The sequence below is a fragment of the Oncorhynchus mykiss genome, chromosome 21, assembly GCF_057628025.1.
Source record: "Oncorhynchus mykiss isolate SJ-2025 chromosome 21, ASM5762802v1, whole genome shotgun sequence".
NCBI lineage: Eukaryota > Metazoa > Chordata > Actinopteri > Salmoniformes > Salmonidae > Oncorhynchus > Oncorhynchus mykiss.
The window spans coordinates 4,127,841-4,140,001 of NC_143042.1; the positions used below are offsets into that span (position 1 = coordinate 4,127,841).

General features: G+C 41.8%; 1 protein-coding gene across 1 annotated transcript; it reads left to right on the forward strand.

The window, feature by feature from the left end:
• Positions 1–145: 145 nt before the first annotated feature.
• On the forward strand, positions 146–9,571 carry LOC110490630 (uncharacterized). The gene is made up of 7 exons (XM_090213505.1): positions 146–322; positions 4,592–4,794; positions 5,058–5,156; positions 5,261–5,356; positions 5,493–5,603; positions 5,760–5,883; positions 6,410–9,571. Exons 1-7 carry the CDS (start codon positions 298–300, stop codon positions 9,133–9,135), a joined length of 3,384 nt encoding a protein of 1,127 aa, XP_090069631.1. The 5' UTR covers positions 146–297; the 3' UTR covers positions 9,136–9,571.
• Positions 9,572–12,161: the final 2,590 nt, after the last annotated feature.

A 12,161-nucleotide genomic window follows, 5' to 3' on the forward strand; every position in this document is an offset into this window, starting at 1 on the left:
GTAATAATTATCAAAGGTTATGGCTAACCAATAGTAAGAGTTCCAATATGGCAAACCAAGTCAGTAACTGAATTTGCTGGCAAATATGTCTTTCTAATAATGTACAACTTCACGGGGATTTGTTATTCAGAAATTTGTGGGCGGTAAACGCAACCGGAAATTGAACGGACTAAATTCACTGTCACACTGCTACTGAAGATAACGTTTAAAACTTGCAAGCCTTTAAACATAGGAAATCATAGCTCTCACACTTAGCAACATTTTATGTTTTTTGGGTGAATATGGTATGAGGACGAGATGGACGAGAATCCTGACGAAAATGGTATTGTGGATTTTGTTAACTAGGCTTGGTGTGCTTGATGTTCAACATGGCGTATCCTTGCTAGATTTGCATTTGTTGTTCTTTTAGCATGTTAGGAATGTGAGGACTAGAATTTCAGAATCATCCACTGTTATGTTTTGTAAGGGATAGCCTGTTTAATAATAATTGATTTGATATATGTAGTTATTCAGCACGCGTTGCATTGTAGGAGGACATAGAGACCTAACGTTACCTTGACAAGAATGCATTGTTTTTACCCCAAATAAATCATCTGTATTTTTAAACATATTCGAAACTAATCGGGTGCGCGTTGTTGGCTTGTGCATGTAGTTCGAACGTTTGGGGCATCACCATAAGTTTCATTGTTATTTGAAATCTGCTACATTTTTAGTAAATATTTTAAATATGTATTTGAAGCAGCACTGTTTTATGTTAAATTCAACTTTGAATCTGTTCAGAATTCAATCAGGGTTGCGGCTCATATTAATTTCTTTAGCCCCGCACTGTATGTAGATGCCGAGATTGGGCTCCTTGGGACGTCCTTACCCTTACTTTTTATTACGTTTCAATTTAAATGGGGTGACGTCAGAGTTGGACGTCCAAAGGGTCCCTTTCATACTGAACAAAACTTTTAACGCAACATGTAACGTTATAGTGTTGGTTTCATGAGCTGAAATAAAGGATCCCAGAAATGTCCCTTATGCACAAAAAGCTTACTTCTCAAAAATGTTGTGCACATATTTGTTTGCATACCTGTTAATGAGCATTTCTTCTTTGCCAAGATAATCTGTCCCCATTACAGGTGAGGCATATCAAGAAGCTGATTAAACAGCATGATCATTACACAGGTGCCCCTTGTGCTGGGGACAATAAAAGGCCACTCCAAAATGTTCAGTTTTGTCACACAACACAATGCCACAGGTGTCTCAAGTTGAGAGGGAGCGTGCAATTGACATGCGGACTCCAGGAATGTCCACCAGAGCTGTTGCCAGACAATTGAATGTTCATATCTCTACCATAAGCCGCCGCCAAAGACATCTGATGATGGCGCCGGAGGGGATGGCTGCTGTCTTATCAGGTCTTAACCAATCATGCAAAAACATTTTTTTCGCATTCTTTATAACTTGTTTTGTACATAATATTGCTGCTACTGTCTCTTATGACCGAAAAGAGCTTCTGGACATCAGAACTGCGATTACTCACCTCAGATTAGATAGAGTTTTTTAAAATGAGTCAGATAAGAGGGATATACTACAGACACCAGACCCAGATCCCCGCCATTCTCTGGAAACAGAGATTTTTGCGGAAAAATATCAGGGTGCATTGTGAGGATCAGGCGACAAGTGGCTAATTTGCCTTTACCTTCTGTCCTGCTAGCTAACGTTCAATTGCTGGAAAATAAATGAGAAGAACTGAAAGCGCGTATATCCTACCAACGGGACATTAAAAACGAATATCTTATGTTTCACTGAGTCGTGGCTGAATGACGACATTAAGAACATACAGCTGGTGGGTAATGCACTCTATCGGCAGGTTAGAACAGCAGCCTCTGGTAAGACACGGGGCGGGGGCCAATGCATATATGTAAACAGCTGATGCATGATATCTGACCTGCTCACCTGAGGTAGAGTATCTCATGATAAGCTGTAGACCACACTATCTACCTAGAGAGTTTTCATCTGTATTTTTTGTAGCTGTCTACGTACCACCATAGACGCTGGCACTAACAGCACACTCAATGAGCTGTATACCGCCATAAGCAAAAAGGAAAATGCTCATCCAGATGCGGCGCTCCTATTGGCCGGGGGCTTTAATGCAGGGAAAGAAATGAGGTAAAACTGATTTGTTTCCCATCAGCACGTTAAATGTGCAACCGGGGGGGGGGGGTTGGGGATCTAGACCACCTTTACTTCACACACAGAGATTCGTACAAACCTCTCCCTCGCCCTACATTTGACAAATCTGACCATAATTCTATTCTCCTGATTCCTGATTACAAGCAAAAATTAAAGCAGGAAGCACCAGTGACTTGGTCTATAAAACAGTGGCCAGGTGAAGCAGATGCCAAGCTACAGGACTGTTTTGCTAACACAGACTGGAATATGTTCTGGTATTCTTCCGATGACATTGAGGAGTACACCACATCCATCACTGGCTTTATCAATAAGTGAATCGAGGACGTCGTACCCACAGTGATTGCACGTACATACCCCAACCAGAAGCCATGGATTACAGGCAACATACGGCACTGAGCTAAAGGGTAGATCTGCCTCTTTCAAGGAGCGAGACTCTAACCCGGAAGCTTATGAGAAATCCCGCTATGCCCTCCGAACCATCAAACAGGCAAAGCTTCAATACAGGACTAAGATCAAATCGTACTACACCAGCTCCGACGCTCGTCGGATGTGTCAGGGCTTGCCAACTATTACAGACTACAAAGGGAAGCGCAGCCGAGAGCAGCCAGATGAGCTAAATAACTTCTATGCTCGCTTCGAGGCAAGTAACACTGAATCATGCATGAGCGCATCAGCTGTTCTGGATGACTGTGTGATCACGCTCTCCGCAGCCGATGTAATACCTTTAAACAGGTAAACATTCACAAGGCCACAGGGCCAGACGGATTATCAGGACGTGTACTCCAAGCATGCGCTGACCAACTGGCAAGTGTCTTCACTGACATTTTTCAACCTCTCCCTGACTGAGTCTGTAATACCAACATGTTTCAAGCAGTCCCTGTGCCCAAGATCACTAAGGTAAACTGCCTAAATGACTACCGACCTGTAGCACTCATGTCTGTAGCCATGAAATGCTTTGAAAGGCTGGTCATGGCTCAATTCAAAACCATAATCCAAGAAATCCTAGACCCACTCCAATTTGCATACCGCACCAATAGATCCACAGATGATGCAATCTCTATTGCACGCCAGCTGCCCGTTCACACCTAGACAAAAGGAACACCTATGTGAGAGTGCTATTCATTGACTACAGCTCAGCGTTCAACACCATAGTGCCTTCCAAGGTCATCACTAAACTAGGGACCCTGGGACTAAACACCTCCCTCTGCAACTGGATCCTGGACTTCCTTACGGGCTGCCCCCAAGTGGTATGGGTAGGTAACAACACATCCGCCACGCTGATCCTCAACACGGGGGCCCCTCAGGGGTGCATGCTCAGTCCCCTCCTGTACTCCCTGTTCACTCATGACTGCACGGCTAGGCACGACTCCAACGCCGTCATTATGATTGCTGATGACACAATAGTGGTAGGCCTGATTACCGACAAAGATCAGACAGCCTATGGAGAGGAGGTCAGAGACCTGACCGTATGGCGCAAGGACAACAACCTCTCCCTCAACATGATCAAGACAAAAGAGATGATTGTGGACTACAGGAAAAGGAGGACCAAGCACGCCTCCATTCTCAGCGACAGGGTTGTAGTGGAGCAGGTTAGGCGCTTCAAGTTTCTTGGCATCCACGTCACCAACACACTAACATGGTCCAAGCACATCAAGACAGTCGTGAAGAGGGCACGACAAAACCTATTCCCCCTCAGGAGACTGAAAAGATTTGGCATGGGTCCTCACATCCTCAATGTTTTACAGCGGCACCACCGAGAGCATCTTGATGGGTTGAATCACTGCCTGATATGGCAACTATTCGGCCTCCAACCGCAAGGCACTACAGAGGGTAGTGCGTACGGCCCAGTACATCACCGTGGGCAAAGCTTCCTGCCATCTAGGACCTCTATACGAGGCGTTGTCAGAGGAAGGCCCTAAAAATTGTCAGACTCCAGCCACCCTAGTCATAAACTTTTTTTCTCTGCTACTGCACGGCTTCTTCATCTGCGGGATCATCTGAGACCAGCCACCCAGACAGCTGATGAAACAGAAGTTTTTATGTCTGTAATAAAGCCCTTTTGTGGAGAGAAACTAATTCTGATTGGCTGGAAATTGCTTCCAATTGGGTGGGCCTATGCCCACCCATGGCTGCGACCCTGCCCAGTCATGTGAAATCCATAAATTAGAACCTAATGAATTTATTTAAATCGACTAATTTTCTTAAATGAATTATAACTCAGTGAAATCGTTGAAATTGTATGTTTTTATATTTTTGTTTAGTATAGCATTTAGACCTCCCCTTCTAACTATACCTAGGATCTATGAATGTATACATCTGGTCAAGGTGACTGTACAGTGCAATGGGATAACTTCTTAGCTAGCAAGACATCTGGGTGGCTTTATTTACAAATTATTTTCCTATTTTTTTTTAGGTCCCCCTCTTCTTCTTCCCTCTCTGCGTCTCTTCATTCCACCACTGCGGCTTGTCTCTGCAGCCATGTGGCAAGTGGTTCAGCGAGGAGACGTTCAAGATTATGGGATGCTGGAGGAGTTTGTCACCACGTTGACCGACATTGTGCCAGAGCTTTTGAGTTGCAGTCAGAGGGCCCAACTCATTCTGGGGCTTCGAGCAAGGGTAAGAGATTGGGTTCAGAATGGGGAAAATAAACATGCAACACAATCATTGAGGTTAGTCTCCGACAACAATATTGTTGACTCTAGCATAAACCACCCAGCTGTTAAACATTGGCTGAGATGAAGACCCTGACACTGGTTTCTCAAATACTGCCATTGGCCCTTAGCTAGGCTAGCTATCATGTCCCAATGAGAACAGAGCAATGCCTACGAAGCGCGTGGTTGACCTTTGCTCTACTCCTGACTGGTCATCTGTAATTTTAGATGGTTCTGGAGTTGTGTCGCACTGAGCAGACAGCAGACCAAGACATTCAGCAACACCTGGACAGGATCCGAAGCCTCATATCCACTGGGGAAGCAGAGGTGAGTATCTTTCTGGGAGGGAGCAGAGGCCTATGTCACTCTAAATGTTGTGTCATTGAGTTGTTAAATGTGATTATTTAATTGTTGTGTGTGTTTTGTTGCAGTCAAGTGATGCAGAGGTGGAATTATCTGAATCAAACTTTGTAGAGCTGGTTGAATCTCTGCTGAAAGACCCAAGTGAAAGGGAGAACTTTTACCAGGTTTGTTTTGCTCTTATATGGTGGGAAAGTATAAAAGCTTTGCTGGTCTAGGTTTTAGTGGCCTAGTTTTATATTGTTTCAAACCAATATAAATATAGGTATTATTGGCATTTTAGGTTCATTTATTCTCTCCTAGGACGTGTTCCCTGTGGAATTTGGGCCCAAGTATGACACTGCAATACAGATGCTGATGTTAGAATTCCTTTCCAGACTTGAGAAGTTACTTCCCATACCAGACCTTGAACAGGTAATAAGAATGAATAACACCTTTATCTAATTAGCTTGGGGAATTAGATGTCAAGAATACCAATCAGTAATATTTTTCACTTTTAAACAAAGAAACTCAGTGTGACATGAGTTTGTCGTGGGTTAATGATTTTAAACCATGCTCCTCTCTCTCAAGACTGCCTCCTTGTTAAGTGCTGTCCCCTCTGCCCTGGAGAAATGTGTACAGTTTGTACCTGACCCCATACAATTGAGGACCCTGCTCCAGTACCACAGAAAACTTGGACATTTGGACTCCATCCGTAAGTATCATACAGTGTTCTAGATTGGTTGTGCCAAAATTGCAATTATAAATGGGGTAGTTTGGGCCTTGGATGCTGATTGGTTGATACCGAATTTCAGCCATGTGTATATCAAACAATTTGCCACAGGTATGATGTATAAATACTTGTTTACTGCTCTAATTACGTTGGTAACCAGTTTATATTAGCAATAAGGCACCTTTTTTGGGGTGTATGGCCAATATACTACTGCTAAGGGCTGTATACAGGCACTCCACATTGCGTCGTGCTTAGCGACAGCCCTTAGCCGTGGTATATTGGCCATATACCACACCCCCTCTGCCTTATGCTTAAATGTACCACACGCCCTCGGCCTTATTACTTGAATGATGTGTCAAGTAGAACAAATGTGACTTTTATCGGTAAAAGTTTATATTTGAGGCGTTTACATAATTTGCATGTATGATGTTAGTCAACTACTGTTGCAAAAAAAGTGAATTCACAGTGGAACTTTTTTTGTCATTGTCTCCCTCTTTTGCATCAAAAGGAACTCCATCGTCCTTTGGTGACTTCATCCTCTCCTCTCTGTCTCTTCCTCCATACGTGCGAGTGGTGACTGCCCCAGATGTAGACTCAGATACACAATCAGAAGGCATGAATTTGGAGGGAATGAAAGCAAGAGAGTTGTTGGAGAATCGGACAAAGGAAATCGATGTACTAGTCCCAGCAGATGAAGTTAGAAGATTCATAATTACTGAGCCAGATTACGGTATGGACATGGAGTCTGCCGTTGGGGAAAATGACAATCAAGCTGTCACTGGCTTGAATTTACTCAGACCATCACAATTAAAACGAAGCAAAAGGCTGCAGATTAAGGAAATGTGTTCAAAAGGTAGAAAACCTAAAAAAACTGGGCTTGCAAACAGACAGCCATCATCCTCCAAGGTGTGTCCTTCCCCAAAGAATTCATGCAGAAGAGGCCCATTCAATAAGGCATGTGAAGTGTGTGGAAAGACATTCACTCGGGTTGCAGCCATGAAAAGGCATCAGCTAACCCACACTGAAAATCTCAAGTTTAAGTGCCACCAATGTGAAAAATTATTCTCGGATGGTCAAAGTCTGAAGAGACACCAGAAGCGAGTTTGTGAAAAGGAGCTAAACATGTTGCATGAAGATAAAAATGAGGAAGAGATCCCACAACCCTCAACTAGCAAACCTCAGATCCCATCACTCCTCAAGACTCCCTGTCCACCAGGGCCATCTCATCAAGGAACTCTGGACACTATCACAGCCACTAACACATGCTCTGTGTGTGGGAGGTTTTTTACTCGTACATCAAGCTTGGTGAGGCACATGAGCTCCCACTCAAAAGAGCGTCCATTTAGGTGTGACAATTGTGGTAAGAGATTCAAGTATTCATACGATTTTAGAAAACATCAGGGAGAATTGTGTCAGAAAGTGACCCAGGGAGATTTGTGTCAGGATGTTGGTCAGAACATGGCACAACAAAAGAGTGGCCTGCAACCAGAGAAGGTTTTTCTTGCCACTGCAGAGAATCGCACCCAGGTAGATTCCAAAACCTGTTGTGTGTGTGGTAAGATTTTGACTTGTACCTCACAGATGGAAAGGCACTTGAAATCTCACTCAAAGGCACGTCCCTTTCATTGTGCTATTTGTGAGAGAAGCTTTAAGTACAAAGACTCTTTGAAGAAACATCAGGAAATCCTTGGACACGAGGGCATCCTAGAAGACTTTGATCTGAGTGTGGACCATCAAGTGAAAGTTAACACAGAGAGTTGCATCAGCCCTCTCACTACCAAGGAAAACGACACTGAGCTCCTTATCAAGGCTTTTACTCCAGCGCCAACTGCCAAAGAACACCCATGCACTGTGTGTGGGAAGATTTTGGACTGTGCTTCTCATTTAGCTACTCATATGAGATCCCATTCCGAAGAGCGTCCTTACCAATGTGTCAACTGTGAGCAGCGTTTTAAGTACAAGCAAAGTTTGAATCAACACCAGAGATATATCTGTAAGGTGAACCGAGAAGAGTCCTCTCAGATGGTAGACCAGCACCAAGAGGAGGAGTCTTGTGAACTGGTGGCTGTTAAGGCTGATACCCCAGAGACATCTACCAGTCGACTACAACTGGTTCACTGGTGTAAAAAATGTGGAAAGTGTTTCGATGACATCTGTAATTTGAAGCAACACCAGGAAAGTTCATGCAAAGAGGAAAAAAGAAAGGTGGTCTTCCAATGTGAAAAAAGAAAGGTGGTCTTCAAATGTGATGATTGTGGGAAGGACTTCAAAGGTTCATCATCCCTAAGGACACATAAGCGAATTCACAACCCATTCTATTGCTCTGATTGTGGAAGGGTCCTCCCAAACTCCATTGCCTTTGACAGACACAAGCTGATGCAGCACAAGGAAATCCAGTGTACCATGTGTGAGAAGACCTTTACCCTGTTGGGGCGTCTGAGAGAACACTATCTGCATCAACATAAATTCACAGGCCCATACCCCTGCTCTCAATGTGAGAAAACCTTCACTCAGTTATCGTACCTTGTCATCCATGAGAGGGTTCATTCAGGAGAGTACCTGTACCAGTGCTCTGTTTGTCAAGCAAAGTTTAATTCAGCAAATTCTCTAACAATACACAGTAGGAAGCACACAGGAGAAAAGCCGTTCCTGTGCTGGCAATGTGGAAAGAGCTTCAAGGCTGCTGGAGAACTGTCGGTGCATATGGGGACCCACTCAGAGGAGAGACCATTTTCCTGTTCGCAGTGTGACATGTCCTACAGAACAAAACTTCAGCTGAATTCACACATTGAACAAGTTCATGAGGGGGTGAGATACCCTTGTACTATCTGTGGAAAGCAGTTTTACAAAGCAGTGTCATTAAAAAGACACGAACTCACTCACACAGGAGAAAGACCATTTCCATGCTCCTATTGCACAAAAACCTTCATCACTGCCAATGAAAAAAGGCTGCATGAAAGATACCATACTGGTGAGAGACCATACAAATGTCAAGACTGTGGAAAGTCTTTCATTCAGTCAGGTTATCTGAAATCTCACCGACGTCTTCACACAGGAGAGAAGCCATTTGCATGTAGCTTTTGTGATAAAAGTTTCAGATTGTCTTATCATAGGTTAAAACACGAGCGAACCCATACAAGAAAAAATAAGCCACATGTGTGTGGAGAATGTGGGTTAGCTTTCGCTCAAAAAAAGCGCCTGACTGAACACCTATGCACTCACCCTGGGAATTAAAATAGACGTTTTTTTTTTCGGAACTCTGATGTTCCTTTTTATTTTTTCTTAATTTTAAGACGGTACAGCAGGGAAAGTAGTGAGGTAGAAGGAAAGTAGGGGCACAGACAGAAGGGCAGAGAAGGAGTTTGAACCCTCGTCACCAGGTATATGTGGACCGGAGTCAAAAGCATTACCACTCTGGCATTTGAGTTCTTGTTGTGTACTGTAATATAAATATATATATATATATATATATATTAAAAAACACTGGTTTAACACCTTTTGCTTGTAATAGATTTTTTGTTTGTTGTTCATTTAATCTTTTATTCATAATTCCCTATATAATTTCAATAGATAAATTGTAATGTAAACTGTTATTCTCAAATAACTACAACATTGCATTTTCTGACAATAGTAATAATAAAGGAGGACTTGAAAATATCTGATTTAAAAACGTGTGTATTCACATTCATATCTTGCACAGATTCACTTCATACATTTCTGCAAGCGTTGGTTGAATTTTGTATCAGTCATATTTGTATCATTCAGGTCAGCATCGCTGGTCCTCAAATGTCCCAGTGACACTGGAACAAACGTATTAATGACTTGATTTAACTGGAAGGCTAATCCATAGAAAGGTCCTTTGGGAGGAAGGGTATTTTTTCGGGCATATTGGCTATTTTATATTTTTATCCAAAAGCTTCATGGAGAAATAATTCATCCAAGTTTGGAATATTTGTGACCTGTTAGCCTTACTCAGGCCTTCTTTAAACCACTAAAACGGTCTCCGCATGGCAATTATTTTGGGCACGTGAGTCAGCAACATGACAGCATACACGAACAGCACAAATTACATACTCATAACCAAATGCAACACCATGGATGTTCCGAGTGGATCACGTTTGTTAAATCAGTGACCAACCTTTCAAACTTGCATTGTGGGGATAAACATGTTCCGTGGACTGCATGAACTTTACAACAACATGTGATCAAAAGTCACGAAGTTTTGACTGCAGTCGACTTCCAATTTTCTGCAGTTGCTCCTCACCAGCTCCTCATCGCCTGCGTTGTGGGAGGCACTGATTTCCTTAAAAAATGTACTATCAGTTTTTTTTCCAACCAGTACGTACCATGGTTTTTGGTTTTTGTACTAGTAGCATGTTGTAAAACAAAAGCATGGTAGTTGTTTACAGTGAATTATGATGGTCTGTGCCCCACCGTTTTCCGGGTAATATGACCAAAATCGAAGTAATTTATGATACTCGCATAATGCAACATTTACTACTATAGTAGCTCTGAAATGGCTAAGCGTAAACCTAGTACCCTCTTAAACCCCTTTAGCTCATAGTGAAAAACCACAACACACATGGTCTAGTAGTGTACCCTCTTAAACCTTGGGAGCTGGATAGAGTATGGTGAGAAGAATGACAGGAGTCGGAAACCGTAAACTAACTTATCTCTTCAATACATTTTTCAGTTTGCTCTCATTCAACTGAATTGGCTACTCTTATACTATTCTAAATAGCCAACATACTAAAAAAACATGTTTTTAAAAGGTATTAATTATCATATTATTTAATAGATTCTCACCATATCCCTAAAACAGCCATTTACAATGTTTGATTTTGTTACTCTGCAAGAACGTTCGTTGATCCTGTCGCCATGACTACGACAGGCTAGCTGGACTGGAGCGAACTTTAGCCGATTTCTATGTTAACGGGATTTTATAAATGTATTAAACTATCAAAACATAAAATAACAGTTATATCACTACAATCCGTTTAACTTGTGGTTTCCTATCCTATGGTTTACAACTTGCTCACCGTGATGATAACGTTAAAAATATTTCGTTTATCTGGTGCCTCATCAGTTTTAACTAGTCAATCTAGCGCGAGAGCCTCTGTGGGAGAGCGCGTGAAGCAACCAGTAGAGCGAGCGGCTCCCTCTGCGGGCTGAAACAAGCACAACGCCCCTTGACTATAAATACTAAATTATTACAAAATGCCAAAGATCAGGCTACCATATATCTCACTTTCTCCCACATTTCAGGTTGGCAACACAGGGAACCCAAACATGAGCAAAATACGGTACTATTAATACATAAAGTATTACAGCTTTTTCCACAGCAACTACTTTCCTTTTTCTTTGATGTTTCAGAAAACTAGGACCAACAAGTAGCCTGTCTCTGACTTCATAAGAAACGTGCCCATACTGGTATATCAATTTAAAGGCCAACCAACCTCTTTTCACATTGGGGGGTTTATTTATTTAATGCATTATATAGCCATTATACCATGGTAACGCACACTTAATAAAGATAGTACCATATATCATTTTTTGGTACCATTCATCATAATTGTGCATTACCATGGTAGAATGTATAATGCGGTTTAACACCAGGGTATTTCCATGAGCCACATCTATACCATGGTATAAATGAGGCAATACCATGGTAATGTTTAGGTACAATAGCAGTACCATGGTAGTAACATCATACTTCAAGGCTAAAACCATGGTACATTTCCATAATTCAGACAATATCATGGTGTAAGTGAAAGTACCATAGTAGTACCATGATATGAATGAAAGTACCATAGTACTAGCACGGATCATTTTTGTAAGGGAATTGTCAACCGATCATTAGAGTGTTTTTGTTTGACGAATGCGAACGGAACCAAAGACCATCAGGTAGCATTTTAGCCGCGTGGATATAATTATAATTATTTTACATTTTTTATTGCAACAATAATGGCAATATTACACATCAATACTGGGACATTCCTGTGTATACAATAAAATGTTCAAAAATTCAACACCAAGACATCTTTAGATGTGACAAGGCATTAAGCGACATGTTAATGAGTTCTAATATATTTTCCAACTTTTTAAGTTTAACAGGTTTGAGGAATATTTGGCCAAGAGAATAATAATGTTAATAAAATAGTTATCGGAATTACAAAGATAAGCATAATGCCATTTAACATCATCAAAGGCAAACATATACAGTGGATATGTACAAATTAATGTGATATTTGAGGCTCTCT